The sequence below is a fragment of the Anopheles cruzii genome, chromosome 3, assembly GCF_943734635.1.
Source record: "Anopheles cruzii chromosome 3, idAnoCruzAS_RS32_06, whole genome shotgun sequence".
Lineage (NCBI taxonomy): Eukaryota > Metazoa > Arthropoda > Insecta > Diptera > Culicidae > Anopheles > Anopheles cruzii.
Window position 1 is genome coordinate 9,795,792 of NC_069145.1, and position 19,658 is coordinate 9,815,449.

General features: G+C 52.3%; 1 protein-coding gene across 1 annotated transcript in view; it reads left to right on the top strand.

The window, feature by feature from the left end:
* LOC128271812 (uncharacterized) overlaps positions 1-19,658 on the top strand; it is an 89,763-nt gene that overhangs the window by 44,684 nt on the left and 25,421 nt on the right. Inside the window, exons 11-12 of the mRNA XM_053009465.1 lie at positions 712-821; positions 907-1,072. Coding sequence (XP_052865425.1) covers positions 712-821; positions 907-1,072 — 276 coding nt within the window. The remainder of the gene's footprint in view (positions 1-711; positions 822-906; positions 1,073-19,658) is intronic.

A 19,658-nucleotide genomic window follows, 5' to 3' on the forward strand; every position in this document is an offset into this window, starting at 1 on the left:
CGTGCGGTGGCGCTGGTGGTGATGATGATGTTCCAATCCGGGCGCTCCCGTTTTGCTTCTGGGTCAATGGGATATGGAATTTTCCTTTTCGTCTTTCTCGTGCTTGTTTTTTTGGTCGCAATTTGCGCGCGCCCCCCCGCATTTCGAGCAAATTCTTGTCCGAGAAAAAAAATGGTCGAGTGTTCGAACAACTCGATGGGACTCGCTCATTCGCCCAGGATCCCGGGGGTTTGCGTCGGCCCCCATCGACAGCGTTGTCGAGGTCGAGGGGTTTTCCGTTCACCCGTTTTACATCGTTTCCGTTTTGGAGTGGAGTGGACCCTCTCAAGTTCCCGGCCCCGGGTAGCAGCAGGCAAATGAGCGGCAAAACTGGCCCAGAGAAAAGTAGCCCGACCCCCAATCAGCTGTACAGTGTAAGTGTGTGTGTGTGTGTGTGACCGGGAATTGCACATCAGGGTGGCCAATTGTTTGTGTGACAGTTGGTGACACACTCTGTGCTGAGCCATTCTTCAATCATCTTTAATAGGACGAGAAATTGGAATATTACGCTTTCATGTCTAAAATCAATCTTCGGTGGCGATTCGCTAAGAAAGCAAATCGATGGCCAAGACCTGGCCATCGATTCATCGCTCGCAGCACTCTCAGCAGGAGATGTCGTCACAGTCGTTCCGATTTCTAACTCCAGCTTCTCTTCCGTTTCACCCCAAACAGAGCCTTCGCCGCTGTATGAGAACAATCACTACCACGAGGAATGTTTGAGGTGCAACTCATGTGGTCTCAACCTCACTGGTCCCAATCAGAAGCGCGCAAGACGGTTCAAGGTGAGCTCCAGCGTTTTCTTTCCCTTCTGGCTCCAGACCACATGAATCACGACGAGCACCGTCCGTCCATCCGTTGTCGTTCCAGAATCAAATCCTGTGCGATCTGCACTTCGCAGACGTTGCCCTGATGGAGTGCTCGGACTTTATGCAGCAGCTACGAAGCTTTAAGCCACAGTCATTGGGTTGCGCTGTGGCCCGCCGGAAAAGCTCCACCACGCTCATCTTCCCACTGCCACCGCAAGCTTGTTCAGGTAGGTTCCTGGCGTGTCAATTCACGCCAATTAAACCGCGTCATCCAGGTTCATTTTTCGGGGGGAAAACCGTTGGTTCCGAATCGATGTTCACTTCACATGTCTGAATTTCTGAAGCATAACAATTAGCGTGCATTGCTGAGAGGCCACAACGTTGTTCTAGTTCGTGCGACCCAGAAGAATTGCGAGGTCTCACCGCAGCCGCGGCCAAAAAATAAACACGTATTACTAGCCTGGCGGCTGGCGGGCTGTGGCCGCCGCCACGCCATCCGGCTCGGGCGCTCGGATCGGATCGATTAAAATGGCAAATGGCAAATCATTCATCCAAACCACAAATCAGCCCAATCGTGCGCATCATTAATTATGTGCCGACGGAAAACCGGGACGGAACCCTGTGTTTTCCCGGCGATTTCCGGACCACCACACCCGGGCCGGGGGGAAAGTTAAACGGTGAAACCACCGGATCGGCGCAGGGACCGACCGACCGGCTTTTAATGAGTTTCTCTTCAGATCGACGGTGGATTAACCTCGACGTTTCGGTTGAAATCATAAACTACATGCACGCCGCCGCCACCGCCGCCGCCGCCAACCCGCTAGCCAATCGATCAACCTGACACCCGGCCGGGGCCGGACCAGGGCGGCTTTTTCGATTTCCGACGACCGTACGCGACGACCGTATCGTCGACATCCGTCCGCCGGCTGTGCCGCGTCACCATTTGCAACGCGTCATCAAAAATGCAAAATGCAAATCGCGACGACGCGAGCATTCCGTGCGGGGGGAGGAGGGACTGCAGGCCTGTAACGCGACGCAATATCGATTCGTGAGCCTATCCCGCGCGACGAAAACGAGGCCAATCGTCGGCGCGGGAAAGCGATCCGGCAAATCCGGCCGGCTTCAGTTGGCCGATGACAAGCGCTGCTGTACAGGGCTGCTGCGGGGCCATAAATTGAAAAGCGTTTGCTTGTTTCATTCCGATCGCTTCTCCGCGTGGAAAGGAAAACATATTCCTCCGCCAAAAAGGATGAGGACAATTAGACGAGAATCGATGACGGAAAGAGTAAAGCAAGAAAAAAAAAGGAAATGTGCATATTTTAGTGTGAGCCACGAGCGCCGCCACCGGCCGAAAAGTCAGTCCCCGGCAAACGGCCGACCAGAAACGGAGTGGAACCACTCCGAACCACTACAATGCACTGGCGCGAAGCTGACGTGTCACAAAGCGAAACAAAGCAGCAACAACAAAAACAAACGAGAAAACTTTTGACAGCGTCCGAAAAGCAGGCGGCGGCGGCGAACGCTCGCTTGTGTCACCTTCAATATCAATAACATCGGTTGACGGTTGACAGGCGAACGTCAGGCGGGCACGTTCGTTCGTTCGTTCGTTTTTTGTTTGTGTCGGTTTCGCCCATCCCGGAAGCTGCCCAAAATTTGCACTTCCGAAAGTTTCACTTAGCAACAGCAGCGCAGCGATAGAAAGGGAGCTGACCACCACCAGGACGGGCTAGGGCTGCGCTAGTGTGCTTGTCAATTTCATCGACAGCTAATAGCGGACAGTAATGGTCGATCGTTGCATCGCCACCAGGACAGCACACAGGCGCTGGACTCTTTTTTCGGTTCGCTGTTTGCCGATGGCAGACGGCCATGACAGCTCGTTTGCATACCGGCATGAAGCTGAAGCATTGTGAAGCTCCCCCCCTAGCTTGTTGTCCATCCTGTATCTGGGACGTAGTTCCCTTTCGGTCACTGTTGTTGTTGTTGGTCCCGCTGTTGCTTCCCTCGTCGGGGACCTAACTTTCTAAACAAACACATGCATAATCTAACCAACACACACACACGCACTCGGTCGTTTGTTCGCTTCATCTGCTCAAACTTGCAAAACACGTTCCACAAACACAGTGGACACTGGACACTGGAGTGGCCCAGTGGGCGTCCACCGACTCCGGACCGTCCCGGGGCCGGTCGGTCAGTCGGCCTGGCTTTTTCGGTGGTGTCCTTCGGGAAATGATGTTTCTATTTTGTGCCCTGGACCGAGTGGCCGGGAGTTTCCCAAGACGACGACGACGAGTCCGCCGGCGATGGCAAACAGGCCGGATGAGATGTCAAGTAGTTGAAGGTTTTTACGGAGACCGAAACAATTCCGAGTCGCCTCCAGGTCGGGTGACAAGTGACCGGCAAAGCTACCACATCGCTCGCAAGGCCTTGAACTCGGCCCGTTCCGTGTTGTTGCTGGGACACATCCTTGAAGGACTGGACGTACACGGAGCCGGAGTGCGGCGGTTGACCAAATATGCCAGCAGCCCGCGTGCGAGGAATGCTGAAATTGATGAATACTTTCCGACCCGCTGGCCACTGACCGGATCGGACCGTGTAAGCCGGACACGGAGATGGACATGTGCCCGGGCGGGCGGGTGAGAGAGCAAACACACCATCCCTCCGGTCCTGGGCCCGCAAGTCGCAAAGTTTCGCATTCTTTCGCTCACTACTTCGGCCGTGTGTCCGGTTGGAGAAGTTTTCGCCGTAAGACTTCTTCGGTTTCTCGGTGACACCAAGTCATATGTGGTGTAGTGTCTTTTTCTGGAGATTGTAAATTTTTGATGCTAGCTAGCTTGAGGCGCTTTTCGTGCAGGGAACTCTCTCTCGTCTCCGTCGCTCTCGGTCAGTTCGGCTCGGTCGACCTAGCGAAATGACAGGAAGTCCCACGAGGATCGCCCCGCCATTATTGATATCTTCATCGCCAGTCTCCAGCCGTGGATTCCGGCGCAGTTTCTACGAAATGGTTTTTCGTTTCTCTCGGACACACACACACACACACACGCTTTTCGATTGGTCCGAGTCTAGATTTGGTCCAAGGACAGAGCAGGGCCGGGGACAGTAATAAGTAATGATTGCAAATTGAAGCCGACGGTTGGAAAGATTGGAACACGGAACCAGTCACCGCAAAAAGGCACCACGAGAAGGCGAATGGACCGAAGACGGGCAGTTTTAATCTGAAATCCGATTCCCGAAATTAGATCTGTCCAAATCAGATCCCGGGACCGTGAGTTGGCGTGGTTGCTTGCCACAGTGAATTGGAACCGGAAAAACGTGTCCACCCTCTGCTCTATTGTCTTGTAACCAATTTAGAGTGGAGATTCTCCGCTGTCCGCTGGATGGAGTAGTGGTAGTGGACTCAAGCTTAAGCTTCTGTGCGAAGTACCCTCAGTGCATTAACTTATCTGATCCTGTCTTAAAGCTCTGGAACCAATACGACGGCGGCCGAAACTGTCAGGCGTTCGTGATTAAATATTCAACGCGCAACTCCATTGCGTAGGTCTTTCCGGTTTTCTTTCCGTTTTCCATCTCACAGGCGTAAATAGTCGAGAATGTTGACCTTTCTGGCAAGAGCTGGCGGGCAAAAGAAAGTGGCCTGCTCTTTGGCCCACAACTTCTTCAAATACTTGACGTCCGACGTGTGACGGTTTGGTGTCAGCTTTTCAGCGCCCGAAGCCATCCTGGCTGGCGCTGGCAGGTATTACGATGGAATTAACATATTTTATCATTAACCCGAACCATCCGGTCACTTTACGTCACCGCGCATAATTGTAATGTTCCCGTCAACCCGGGGACGATGGGGCTTCCTTCGAGGGCATTCGCAGGCACTCGCCTCGCCGCTCATCGCAATTCAACTCAGCGCGCGCCTTGGCATGCTTCCAATGGGTGGCCCTGAGACAGAGAGTGTGTCCTGTTTGGAGTCGTCGACTCACAAACGGAACGAAACGGAATGGAGTTGTGTTCGATCAAATTAAATTCCATTCCAGCCCCGGTCCGGTTGCTGTGTCTTCTGTAAGATGGCCCCGGTTCCGCCGGGTGAAAAGAATCCGCCATTCGAGCCCGGGGCGCTGTTGCTGCTGCCGCGTGCCGCTAAACGCAAATGATGAGTCCAATTAAATGGAGTAGCAACGCCCGGCACCGCCGCGTGTTTGTCACGCAGCGGAAATGAAGCCAACAACCGGGAGGACGGGCGGTCGGGCGAGCGTGGCGACGGATGATCGGATCGCCGCCAGAAAGGCCAAAGACCCGAAACCTTTCGCAACGCGGGCCATTACGAAGGGGGACGATTTCCACTTTTCGCTTCCTGCCACTTCTAATTAATCACTTGTTTTGTGTCGGTCCCCCCACCGGGGGAACGGACGATGTCTTCGTTTCCGTTCGCCGCCACCGCCATTTTGTTGTTATCCGAGTCAAACGAGGAGCTCAAAATTCGATGCCACCGAATGGGCGAGATTAAAATGAAATTAAATAACTCGGGCGCGCGCGCACGCGTCCGTTCGTGCTCGTCGAAGGAGCTAACCTCACTTTCGGTCGCTTCGGTCGCTAATCGATCGTTTGGCCACGTCGATCCGGGGCCGAGCGCTAATCGAACGGGGCTCCTGGCTTCGTGTGACCGACGCTCGTTACGGGCGAAAGATATCGATCGTCCATTACGGGCAACCATCTCACACCGAGGGCACAACGGGCTTCGGTCACGCATCCTTCCGGCGGCAGCTCGAAAGGGGCTTTGAGGCGTCCGACAAGAAAAATGCCGACGACGAGACGCATAAAACTAAGACACGCCGCGCGACTCGCACGCGAACCGCTGTTGCGGTTCCTGTTGATGTTTGCTGTGCTGGAACCGCGTGAAAGTGTTCGCTTGGGAAATTTGCCCTAACGACTTGCTCGAACAACTTAATTTACATTTGAAAAGCGACCACGACCACGTTCGGCGGGCATAAAACACAAACACAAATTCCGCGCCACGGCGGCCGGCCTCGTGGCATCGTCAGGCCGGGGTGACCGGGACCACCACCTCGGTTATGGTTAGATGGACGATTAAACGGCTTGATTTGCATACATTTTTAATTGCCATTAAAAATCACGAGGCAGAGCCCGGCCGGAAGCCGGAAGTGATTCCGGCGACGAGGCAGAACTCTCGCAATCGGAGAACAATCGATCGATCGGTTCTGCCTGTGGGGAAGCCCGCCAGTTTGTCATGCTAACTAAGCGCTTTACATGAGTTGGGTGAAGCATCGGTTGGTCATGGTGCTTGATGGTGCCGAAGCTACTGCCACTAATTGCCGACAATCCAGTCGATAATAGCAAATCGTGTTTTGACTGACTTCGTGGTGATTCGTTCTTTTATTCTAAGCAAATGAGAAGATTGCGAAGGACTCTCAAATTCTAGCAGACCAATTCTATTGATGCTACCTTGGTTGCCGCCGATAGGCTATCGAACTGGTGTGGCGCAAGAACTTTTCTCATTGTTGAAAAATAGCTAATTGTCCAATTTAACGAAGCACGAGGCAAACGAGCCGCAGTTGCTACCAATTAGGTCGCTTATTGTTTTATTACAGTCTAGGTTTTGCACGACTGTCTGGGGTTTTTCTTAATTCTTAAAAAAGGCACAAAAAGTTCGAGTCGAGACTGGGTTCAATGCGACTAATTGTCGTTGGCAGAGTTAATGCAAATATTTGACAGTGTTCAAGAGACTTTAGCACGCTGGTCTAGGCAAACACAAAGCGTGACTTCAGACAGTTTTTTTTTATTATGAAGATATGGCCTAATCATTTTCTAATTCATGCGCTCTTCAAACTGGACCCGCTTTACATTGTACCGGGTTATTCTATAAGTTTTGCGGTTTGATAAGAAAAACACAATTTTATGGGTTTTCCCTGAACATCAACGAGATTCTAATGTATGAATTCCATCCCTGACGTGAGAATCTGGAAGGGCTGCAAAATACGTTGCCACAGTTGTTATGACCTCATTATTTGATTAAAAAAGCTTTCCAAGGACGATTTGTTTAGGTGCCCTGCCCTGTCCAATGAGATGCCTAGGGCGTCTACTAAATCTCTTTCAGTCACTCGACGATTTTGCAACACGATATTCTGTATTTTTTGTACGATTTCCAGCGATGTGTAGATCGTCTTCAAGGGTTTTGTTTAAATTCAGCAACCCATCTTTTTTGTTTTTTAACTCCTTAAGAACGGACTCAGCCGTATTTATTAAATCTATATACTATAAATCTATATATAGTATTTAGTTCTATCGACATAATATAAGTCTAAAGCTAAGCATCATGCAACTTTAGCAACCCATCTTTTTACTGTACTAATTGAAGGCGAAGAGTCCTTATATACTCTTTGCATAGTTCGATTGTGTACACATTTCGTGTACTAAAAAGTCTCAAATTAAAGTATTCCTTTCATCCGGCTCTCGGTGGTTCGGGTTATTAATCTGAACAGCTTTGATTCCTACAGCTCGGATTCTTTTCAATTTGTCTGCTTGAGCACGGAACTCAAACAACAAAAAGCCAATTTCCAATCACTTGCCTAATGATTGAATGTTGGAAACATTAGGCAATCTTTGCCTTCCTGCACCATTAATTTCTGTCATCCGCCGTCGTCGTCGTTGTCGCCGTCCCCTCCGTCCCGGCGGCCCCAGTTGATTGAAATAATTCTTCTCAATCAAAATGGCCGCTGCAGGGAGTTGAGAGCTTGTGTTTGATTTTGTGCTCTGATTTAGGCGCGCCGCCGTCGCCCCTAATCGTCGACGTCGACCAATCGACTCCCAGGCCCCACCACCACATCATTAGCCAGTGGTGCCACCATTAAACTTTCGCCCCTCGAATGGCTTCGGATGTTAGCTTTTCGGCTACGGACTCTAATTAAGTCAATCAAATCTGATCGCTCCGGGTTCGGCGCACAAACTTTCGTCGCTCATAATCGGCCCCCGGACGAGCAACTGATAAATCGTGCCACTGGGAACGGGGGGAAGGGGGGGGCATCTGGGAGTTTCCGATTGTGGAAAACTTTGTCCAGAGATTGTGTCGTCAGAGATTAGGGGGGAGGGGCCCGCTGCGGGTGAGCGGCCCCGCTGCGGGTGAGCGGAATGTAACGGAATTCCTCCACTCGATGCGCGCGGATGATGGATGGAAAATGATCATCGCCGGCGTCTTAGTCGACACCTTCTCGCGAACACCGTGGCGCGGTGGAGTGATCGATCGAAGGCAGACATCCGTGACACGGCGCTCCATCAAAACTACACACACGTTGAAGTTTAAATAAGACGCCCACCAAATACGGCGGTGGCCATTATGAATAATGGATGTTAATCACCATCACGCCAAGTCACACCCACGGAACGCACGACCGAAAGCGGCCACAAACAGAACTTGTCAATACGTCAGCAGCACACGTGCCCCGGCACGCCTGGCCGGTGTTCGACAATCCGACACGGCCCTGCAATCTGAGGTTCTCAAATCCGGATCCGGCCCGTGTTGCCCGACGGCTGCTTACGTTCCCGCGGCCCTCCGGGCGGGTTTTCCGTGGAGCCAAAGTTTTTGCATCCGAATGCAGTCGCTTTCCACTCTGGGAAAGTGTCCCCCGGCATTCCCGGGACCAATCGAAACAACGCTCGGCACGACGGTATACGCGGGTGGCTATGCAAATCAATTCCGAAGCCGGATCGATGTCACCAACACGACCGGCTTGCGGGAATGGGGTTGCTGCTGAAAATTTAATAATCCTGCGGTGACGGCGGAAAGTGGTAATCGTTCTTTTGTGGGTTTCTTTTTTCTTGGAATCTGTTCCTTTTTAAGGGCTCCCCCGAGAAGGCAACTTTACCACTGTGCGATTTGTCGGAACTTTAAAATGGGGCGTCTCGGAGAAGTTAACGTTCGCCATCGAAACAGTGCGCCTTGGTTGTCATTTATGCGTTCTATGCTGCGCGGCCGACTTCCTGCTTTATTTTCTAATAAACCAGTTCCGCACTTCCGGTGCAAAGTTTTCGGAAACCCATTAGGATTGAAACTTGGCCGCGCCCCATCGTGTGGCCATCATAACAACCCTCTGCCAGCGGAAAAGGGGACCACTTGCCCCGAAATTCGTGTCACGTCCCGGCAACAACTCGGTCGCGTTGAGGTTAGTTTCGTAATCCGTACCCCCCAATGTGTTTAGTTGGGGTCCCGAGCCCCCCACTAATCGTCCCCCCCCCCCTCCGCCACAAAGCGGTTCGGGTGACGGCTTCTGAGTGAGGTTCAAAAGCGTTTTCGTAACACCAAAACCGGTAAGCCGCTCGGGAACGTACGGAAAAATGGGTCTCCGCGAAACTATCTCCGTCCCTTCGGAGCTTAATCCTTGTCGCGTTGCGCAACACGCACCGAACCACCGCTGGTGCGCGCGGTGGTTGTGTCTCTTGGCGGCCGCGCGCTGTCAAACGGAAAACTTTCACACGGCATCATTCACGCACCCCGTAGCAGCAGGCCGTGTCTCGTGCCAGGGTCTGTCATCGGTCCGGGGCGCTAATTAGTTCAAACTTTCACCATCAATTACCGTCAACCGACCCGCCCCGACCGGGGTAGCGTCGTCGGTCTGCGGCCTACCGTGCGTTAAGCCCGTGCCGGGTCGATCAAATCCCTCGTTAGTCTTGCGGCTTGCGAAGGCTTTCGACCGGCCGGTCGGCGGGCTGAGGCTGAGATTTTCCGGACCCGCCAGAACGGCATGGGACCACCGCGGACCGGCGGCTAGACACATCATTTCGTCACGCCAACCCACGGTGGCGGTACATTTTTCACCCAAAACAAACGGAGACCACGGAGCCCGGAACAGGTCGGCTAATTATGGAAATTTCCGGCAAACACACCGGGCCCACTTGCAGGTCGGTGGTCACTGCGTAAGCTACAAATTGATCAATTGCATGCCCACCACCGAACAACAGGTGTGTGTGCTGTGCGTGAGTGTATTTAAAATAAAAGACCAACGTGCATGTAATTACGGGGCACCAAGCGCCTCCATCGGGGCGTCGATGGAGGCGCCTGGTGGCGCACACTTCCATACGACAACCCATACCTACAAACCGCTGTCGAGTGAAGATGGCGTCAGCGTTTCCGCTACAAAACGGCCTGCGGATGCATGATTAAAATCCAATTAATACACAACCAGGCGTCTCCATCAATCAATGCCAGCCACCCGGCGACGCGTGTCAAGTGTTTGCCCGGCGATTATCCTAAAGGGACTGGCGCACGTGCCATCGTCTGTCCGGGCCGGTCGCCCTTCCACGGGTGGGTCACTCGGTCGTCGGTCGTCGGTGAAGGCTAATTGTTTTCGTGACTGGGGGATCGTCGTCGTCGTCGAACCAAATTTACAACCGACGAACTAACGAACCAAATGCTCCCTTGGGCCTCGTCTGGGCTGCGGCGAGCTACCCCATCAGCAGCAGCAGCAGCAGCAGGAGCTACAGAGATTGCTGGCGCCATGAGAAACTATTAAATATAACTGACTCCGCCGCCGCGTCCAAACCACACCACCACGCCACGCCTGGTGCCGCATTGCTGTTGCTGCTACGTTCCGGTCAGATAACATCACCGTCACCGTGATAAGATCATGAAAATTGACTTACAAACACACTCTCTCGCTCGCCGTCTCCGCGGCGGTTCGCTCTTTTCCGCTACGGCGTATTATCAAACAGCTGACCTCTCAACTAGCTTGTTGCATACCGTGCAGGCGACGACGACGATGGCGACGGAGATAATCGCAAGAGGACATCCCATTTTATGCCGACCGACCCGACCCTTTCCGTTACGCTAACTTACTGCTACGGCCTGGCCACACACATGGGCCGCGACGCGTGCGTGCGTCTTCTTTTTTCTCTGCTTCCCGACGGCGACGGCCCATAATCATCACTATCGTTCGGGATCCCCTTTAATGGTTTCCAGCGCCCGTTCCAACTCCGCCTCTCCGTTTTTGTTGCCGTTCGTCCGTCGCGTTGTGTTATTCTTTCGCCAGGGTCGGAGTCGCCTGGCGCCTGCGGTCGCCACGCGCGCTACCATTTTCCCCATTGTCATGCTCTGCATGCCAATGGCAGCAGCAGCGGCGGCCGTCGTCGGCGTGTTTGGCGCGTCGACTGGCGCCTGTTGGTATGCAATTTTAACTCGATTTCATTTATTATATCGAGATCACGCACGTTCACCGTGGCCGTTCCGCTATCTCGTTCCGACACCCACACATGGGGCGCGTGGGGCACCGTGACTGTCCCTCCTCCGAGCACACGCACACACGCGTATGCAAACGACGAAACACACACACGCGCGACCCCGAAAATGGGGCTCTTTCAGTCGTGTGAGTCAGATTTTATCTCGAACCCTCTGTGCTACGCGGGCCAGCTGCTGGGACTCCGCCGGCCCGCCGACGATGATGACGATGGTAATGATTGCGATGGTGAGGATGATGAAACTAGGTGCCATGAGAGCGTGTGTGTTCGTGCGCCTCGTGCCATACGGCGAAAGTACCCTCTGCGTTTTCCGTTTGTTTTCGCTAACTTTTATCCACCTCGGGGTTCCACGCGCTCGCAGAAAGCGTAAAGCGATGATAATGGCATTAACTTTATCTTTGTAATGGCAAAAGATTGCATACTTTGCAGGCGCACGAGGCACGCCGCATTTCGCCGCCGCTTTCTTTCGGCTTTCGGGTGCTACACGTTCGATCTCTGGTGCCGTGTGTCGCTGTCGGCCAGCGGGGGGTATGTAAATGCAATCGGCGCAATGGAGGCAACCTTAGGGGAGAGCTACGCACGCCACATTGACTAATGCGCCACCCGGATTGAGAGGGAGCGGCCGTGGACACTCGTTCGATGGATTTTATTGTTCTCCAATACCATATGTTTCTGTTGCTGGCTGGCTGGCTCCCAGCATAATGATTATCGCTCTGAATGAAATCACCTCAACCTGTGTTCCTGTGTGCGCATTACATCACCCACGTGCGAGCGCGCTCGCGGCGGGACCCATTAAACTGATTAGATTGGCCTAACGTTCGATATTCGTTTTTTTCGCTCTCTCTCCGTAGGTTAGTACCACACGTGTGTGTCTTCGACGGCTTAGAGAACCCACAACGATGAGGAGACGATGCCTGGGTGCTCTCGGAATGGCCCATAATGTTGGTAAAGTTTGGTGAGAGCTTTCAATTTCAGTCCGTTCAGTAACGCGTATTGCGATGATGATGATGATGGTGAACCGAAAAACAGCAAATCAACGACGGGATGCCTGAAAACTGACAAACAAAATGCAAATTGAGCTCACCCCAAAAACTATATACTTCTGCAACCGGTGGAGACGCCTGGTCCCTTTCGGGTCTCGACCTTCCATTAGTGACCCGCCGTAGCCACCCTCCGCCGGGGGGAATACATTACCGATTAGCCTGATTGTTAATGTGTGTTTGCCCCGTGATGATACTTTCCAACAATCCCACTCAAACTCGCCGACGATGGATGAGTGATAAGAGTGTGTAATACGCCCCATAATTAATTCTAATCGCTCGGGAGGCAAACGCAATTTTATCTTTTTCGTGTTTGACTTTTTACGTCCACTCGGCCTTAACTTTCATCCATCTCCACGGAGACGGTTCTCTAACCACGCACCGCAAACATAAAGATGTGGAATGTTGAACGGCCTGTGACTTGAACTTATCACTCATTTTGCATGCCACACGCACACACACACACAGCAAGGCCCCAGACCCCCGGGTGCGTCGCGTAATTCAATTGCGTCTTGTAAAATGCCAGCTGTCGTCGTCGCCGTCGTCGTCGTCGTCGTCACGTAAGGACCCGCTGGTTCCTGTTTTATGCTCCTCTCATCCACATCCACACACACCACGCGACGGATGATTGTTCGACGACAGTTGTTGATTTATTGGGAAAACACTTTGGCGACCCGAATGGGGGCCCCGGGAATTGTGGCAAAAATTGTGTCATCCTTTGCCGCGAGGGCTTCTCATTCGGGGTTCGCGCACTGAGCCACCCTCCTGCCCTTTGTGGGTTACGAAAATAAAATTATAACCCGACGGGAGCCACGGAAGCGACGGGAACACATTTCACATTTGGTTCACCCAATACATACAGGCACGGGCGTCTCTACCCATGCCAATTGCGCCCGCGGCCAGACGGCGCGAGCAGAACGGGGGGGAGGGGCGGGTGAAAAAGAAAACATATTATCACTGTTGCCAACAGTTTGCCACTCGGAAAAGCACCCGCTAACGCGAGCGCGCCAGCATAGCGCGCATTAGCATGTGAATGTGAATATTTATGCCGGCGCGGCGCTACATGGCCATTTATTTCGTGCCGCGCGCGCGAGCGCGACAGGGAACGTGTTGCAGGCGTCGAAGGCTACGCTGCTGTGTCCCAGTCCCAGACCCTCCCTAGGCCACCGACCACGGGGAACCAATCTTGCGTCAATAATTTGTTTGTTTGTGTGTGGAACTGTTGCCAGCGCGGCGCGGCGAGCCATCGAGCCTGGCCATCATTCGCCGATTGTCTTTTTGCCAACTCTTGCTCTCTCTCTCTCTCAGGGTGCCACCCTGGGTGTAATTGGCCTCAAAAATAGTGGGGAGGGATGGTAAAAGACGGGCATAAATTTGCAACCATAACCACACGCGATAAAGCATAAAATAGAACCGAAGCAAACGGCGGAGACACACGGACTAACTGGGTCCGCCTGGCTGGCTGGATCCCCGGTTGGCGCCCCGTTGGAGGGAAATGTTTTGAAATAAAAATCACATCATATTTTTGCTCTGTCTCTCACTCGCCTGAAGCCGAAACGGAGCAGTTGAAGAGCTTCACACACAATCGTGGAGGAATAAAGCACGTGTAGTCATGCAGTGCGAGGTCTCACGATGGAAGGGGGAGATTTATTTATACTCATGGGTTAGGAAGTGACAGTTGCCCATCGGTGACGTTTCGTTGCTCAAGGTACCTAGACCGTCACGCTCCTCGTCAGCGACCTCACTCCTTTACACCGATCTCTGTACTGCTTTCTCTCGATAGTGTCGATCCACAGAGCAGTGCCCCAAATAGGTCTAAAACTTACGATTCAGAATGTTGAACAGATGGCTCTACCTGTCACTTTGGACCACCTAGTTTTACTGATTTGGCAACATTACCTTGTTTTGACATCAGGTAAATGAGTTGATTTAAAAAATGGCGATTTTGGCTTAACAAACATAGAGCGTCGGAGGACTCCAAAAAAAGACTTGCTGATGGCACCAGAAAGGTGTGGTGTAACACAAGCTCCTAAAACCTGGTGAAACCGTTAATTCAGATCGCTACTGACAACAAATGATCAATTTGAACCATGCATTGATCGAAAAATGACCATAAAGCCGTTTTTCTTATACAAATGGAGGCGCCTGGTGTTCCGTGGACTCAAGCACCAGGAGCCCCAAAAAGCAAAACTGGTTCAGGATACTATCAACTCACTTGGATGGGAGCTGCTATCTCCCTGCACTGCATTCCGAATATCATTCATTGTCATCGATAGAACACGTATTGGCTGAGCAGCACTTCGTTTCCTACGAGGAAGTTGAAATTGGATATCTAATTGGTTTGCTTCAAAAGACGAAGAATTGTTTTGTCGTGGCATCCACAATTTACCAGAGAGATGGCAAAAATGTATAGCTAGCGATGGCACATACTTTCAAATCAAATTTTATTCAAACAAAAAACATTTGATTTCTTTGAAAAAACTGTGATTCTCAAATTTTAGCCCTAAAACATCATGAATTGCGATCTCAACAAAAAGTAGGAACAAGTAGGCGTCACGTCATTCGTAGGCTAGGTTTTGGTGTGGAAAATGTTTAATTTTTACGCCCTAATTTACACACCACAACGTAGCCTTGTTTTACTGTTACTCATCTTCCGTCATTCGACTAATCGAAGTCGATGTCCGGAAGTCGAAAGGACCGGGACCTTTCGAGGCTCCCTTTTTGTTTGCTACGCTGTTTGGTTGCCCATTTTGTTTGTTTGCGGTTTTCTATGCAGCACCGGCGTTCGTATCATTCTTTTTTGCCATTCCATTCGCTTCTTCGCTCTTACCGTCCATTATCTGTGTTTTGTTACCTTTACGAGGCAAGGTTTTGTTTAAGTTCCTTCCCTGTTTGCTTAAGCGTTGAGTTCGTTTATGTACTTCCCGGATTTTCTGCTGCGTGTTTGCCGGTTTCAATGCAAATAAGCCTCTTGTATCTTTCCACTTCTTTTAACAAACCCACCGTTTTAATCCTCACCGTTTTTATTCACAACTTTACGGGCATTTTTTCCCTCCCGTTTTTAGTGTATCTGCCAGTTTGTTCGAATTTTTGGAGCAACATAATATTGAGAGTGAAAACATTGCCCTGTGCCAACAGTAAACATTGAAGAAATCCGACCGAAAAAGAAAAACAACCGAACAGGCAGAAGAGGCAGCAGAAAAGTAAAGAGCGCCAAACAATTCCCTCCCTTTGGGGGGCCAAAGCCAAAAATGTATGATTTAAGTTTTCCGCCCGCGGCACCATACGCATCTTTGGCCGTTGTTCCCGCGCACTCCGGCGTTTTCCGGTATTTGCCGTTCACGTTAACATTTATTTTTTACTTTCTTCCTTTTTCAAATCTTCCTCGCTCTCGCGGAGGATAAAAGGGGCCACCTCGAGCCCCGGAGTCGATAAAGCATTTTGGGGCCGTCTTCGGTTTCTACGGCGGCCTCGGCGAAATGAGCATAAATGCGTCCCAAACGAGGCATTCTCCGCACGGACATGTCATTCGTCCATTATTCGCACGTCACCCTCGTTCGTTCGGATAGAAAGCGAAACTTTTCGTTTTTTTTTCCGCCGCGGCCCCGACTTGTCAAAAAGCCAGCGGCGCACTGGCCGGAAAGGAAAATGTTTCACTGGGGAATTCATCCGCCCGACCACCGGGCCACCCGTCCCGTTCCGTGCCACGCGGGCTAAAGTATCAAAAAGAAGAAAAGTCCGTCCGTCGGTCGATGTTTTCCGTCGCTTTGTTGTTCCGCCGGCTCCCGAAATCTCCCGACACGCACATTCTTTCTCCCATTTTCCCCGGGGGCCGGATGGGGGAGGGGGTGGAGGGCGAAGGGAAAATTTCGAATGCCAACCCGCGCCCCGGCCTCTGGCCCGCGGATTGTGGACCCTTGGAATGGGTGCAATTTTCATGGGAAATTATTTGATTTTCATCTCTCGCTGCCTCACTCACTTTCCCAAATCACCAAATTGATGGCGCGGGATGGCGGGCCACGGAAAACGCGGCCGGATAATGGTACCATGCCGCCACACGGCCTCCACGCAGTGCTCCTCTTCCGGCCCGTGCATTGTTGCTGTTGTTTATTTATCGTTTTTATTCTGCCCGACAGCGGTCGCGGCCGCAACTCCGGGTTCGTTAATTTCCGGTCGTAATCGGCCTCTCATCCGACGGGGCAAGGAAGAAATTCCGCAAATCTACGGCTACCACCACCAGGATCGGTGGGTTGTTGGCGTTTCCGGTCCGGGATCCTGTTGAACGTCACGCATTGCCCGTCACGCAAGTAGATTATCGGACGTTTGGGATTTACGCCGCCCCGGCCTCGGTCCGGGTCCGGGGATCGATCAGCTTCTGATGGCGCTGTTTAATCAACCCGCGCTCTGGTCATCCGCTTCCGCTGTTACCCGTCAATAGCCGAGACACACGAGATCAATACATTCCCATGGTCCGGGGGCCAGGTTCGGGGCGTCATCCTTTCTTTCGTCCGTTCCAATTAAATGGTGGAGCTCGGTGGCTCGAGAAAATGAAGATGTCCCGGGCGGCGGCGACTCGATGCCACAAACTTTGTGCCCGGCAAGAGTCAAGCTGGAGCTGGCTGGTGTGTTAAAACTTTTTCCCGCGAAGCAACCTGAGCTCCGGGAGCAATCCGATCCCCGACAACAACAACCTGGAGAGGGCTAAAATTTGCTGAAACGACGACATTTTGTTGGTTGTTTTCGAAGAAACTTTCGATGGAACGCTTCCAACAATGCTCACGGTGAGGAATTACACTTCTTACAGTTCACCGGTCACTGGCGATGGGGCTTTAAATCATGTCGACCAGGAATGGGGGGATTCCCGCTGCCATCACAACGACGCGCCCCTGAGTTACCGATTCGTCGTAAGTGATGCATGTCATGGCGCGTTTGCAACACGAGCAGGGTTGCGTTGACTTGCGTTGTTACGCACATTGTGTTGGCCACTGGCTTGTGTAGCAACTTTCGTTGCTTGATCAACTTTCGATTCCCACGGTAACAGGTTGTTGCCGTGGTTACGATGTGTAACGTAGAAACATCGTATTGTGGCCGTTCGATTTGAATTTGATTAACGCGGCCTACTTGGGTGAAGGGTGGATTCATTTTGAACTTGAAATCCTTGCCCCATAAACGGAGTTGAACGGAGTTAACATCGAACCCGCACCGCTCACCGTCGGCCATCGGACTGTGATACGCACCGCTCGATAGCTTTAATCAATTTATTGGATCATAATGTTGCCCCGTAATGGTTTCTCCCCTCCCCACTGGCGGGTGGTGGTGTGTCCATCAAAAAAGGCGCCGCCTCGTCCGCTCTCGCAGAGTTCGATTCCGAGCGGGCGGATAAGCGACCAATTTGCCGCCTGCCATCAATGCCGAACCGGAGCAGGGGAGCCCCGTGTCCTTCGAAGGATGTGCCGGTACGTGTTTTGGGGTTTTGTGGACTTGTGTGTGTGGGGAACTCGCCTCGGCCATGCATAATTTAAACCTTCGAACGACTCCACGCCGGCCCAGGGTCTTCGACGGAGGAATTTCGTATTCAAATTGCGTGTACAACCGGGCACGGATCTGGGTCACACACACACGCAGGTCCTTCGAGCAGGCCAACGCAACCTTCCAACCTACCTACGAAGCTCTTACAAGTGCGGTGGTCGTAAACTTTCCTTCCGACAGGAGTTCGTGAAAAGAATCCCGGAACTGGGTTCTCATTCTCTCGGTGTGCTCACCATGCTCTGCGCGTGTGTGTGTGTGTGTGCAGTATTGACACGTACACGATGAAACCGACCGAAACCGCCACGGCGAAGGACATGTTCATCGGTTGCACGGCGGCCGATCATAAATCATGCACTTACATAAAGGGATCGCTACGAGGCGCCCGAACTATTGTCGCTTGTCGAGGGGCATCGAGCGTAGGTGACAGCTGTCAGTGTGAATGACCGCGAGAAGCGGGTGTGTGTGTGTGTTACGTACCAGTTCTCACCATCTGTTTCGCGGGAAACCGGGTCAAGTTACTGGCCGGCTGAGATGTTTGATTTATTAGACGGATTTATGTTCATCTAATGGACGACTAGGACGACGCTTCTGTGTCTCTGTTCGGGGCGGCCCCGCTGTCTGTGGTGGTTTTAGTAGTGCCACTGGCTCGTTAAACACGGGTTAGAAACCACTCACGCCCAGAACAGTGCTTTGAATATTAGCCAACTTAACCGTCTGTCTAATGATTCGTCCCCGAGCGCTTTATGATTTCCAGTTCCACCGAGCTCGGTGAACCTGGTGGTCTGCACCGAAAACAGGGCTCCTTCTCCGCGCCAAACACCGTTTCTCACCGTTTATTATTGTTTCTGCTTTCGGCCACGCTTTGTCCCGATGGTGTGGCATAACTTTTCCAATTTCTTCCAACACCACACAAAGCTCTGCGAACCGGGGTCCACAACAAACAACTTCTCGTTGGCTGGCCAGCGCCGAGCAGCGGCAGCTCATCAACGCGCGTCCTTCTGGTCGGGCATCGGGCACCCCGGGGGTGTCCCGTATCCTTCGCAAGGACGGCCACGATGACCACAATGCCCGAGACCCGAAAAGGTCCCGTGGTGACAAAGTTTTTTCGTTCCACCGCCACCACCAGACGCGGGGTGCGAAAGGATTTCGGCCCCGATTGATGACCGGCGAACGTCCTGACGGACGACTCGCTCTCTCTCTCCCACCCGGTCTGACGGTGTCCTGTAACGAGTTTCGTGAAACCCGGACGTGGACGTCGTGAAACTTTTGCCTACCATTTTATTGCCCTTCCGGGGGAAATGCTGTCCACGTGTGTGTGTATGTGTGTGTGGTTGTACGAGAAATTATCCGGGTTGCGAGCGGCATCGCTGCGAAGGAAGTTGATCCTGGGCGCCTGGTCGCCCGGAGCACCGCACTCAAATCCCGGTTTCATTAAGTTGCCGACCGACGGAAAAGGGAAAGCGAACCACACCGGGGGAAATGGAAGGATTTCCCTTCTTCTTTATTGCGCCCCACCTCACCGGCCTGGGCCATTCTCTGTGTGTGTGTGTGTGCTGGGACCACCCAAAAAGGGGAGCCGAAAGTGAAGTGAGTGTCAGTGTGCCAGGGGAGTGTCTGTGAAAAATTTCATTCTCATCCGTTTCCGCGCATCGAGGATTCTTCTTCATCGAGGACGACACGAAATCACGGAGCGTGTGTGTGTAGGTGTGTGAAAAGTGCAAACATCCCGTTTCTCGGCTGGCTGTAAGTAGAACAGCAAGCTCGCTCGCTGCGCTTTTGCTTGGTGTTATATCTTACAGTGAGCCGCGTCGGGAGCGCCCATCATCAACGAGTTCCGGAACTTTGCGCGGCGGCGAAGAACGGTGGAGCATAATTTCAATTACCCTTAATCAACTTTCAGTCGAACGCTGGCCGCACCGGGGATGATACATAGTGATGAAGCAAATTTCCGTATCTCGCCTGTGGTCTGCGAGCGAACAAGTGGAAACTAAATTTTTGGCCGGAAGCCCGGAAA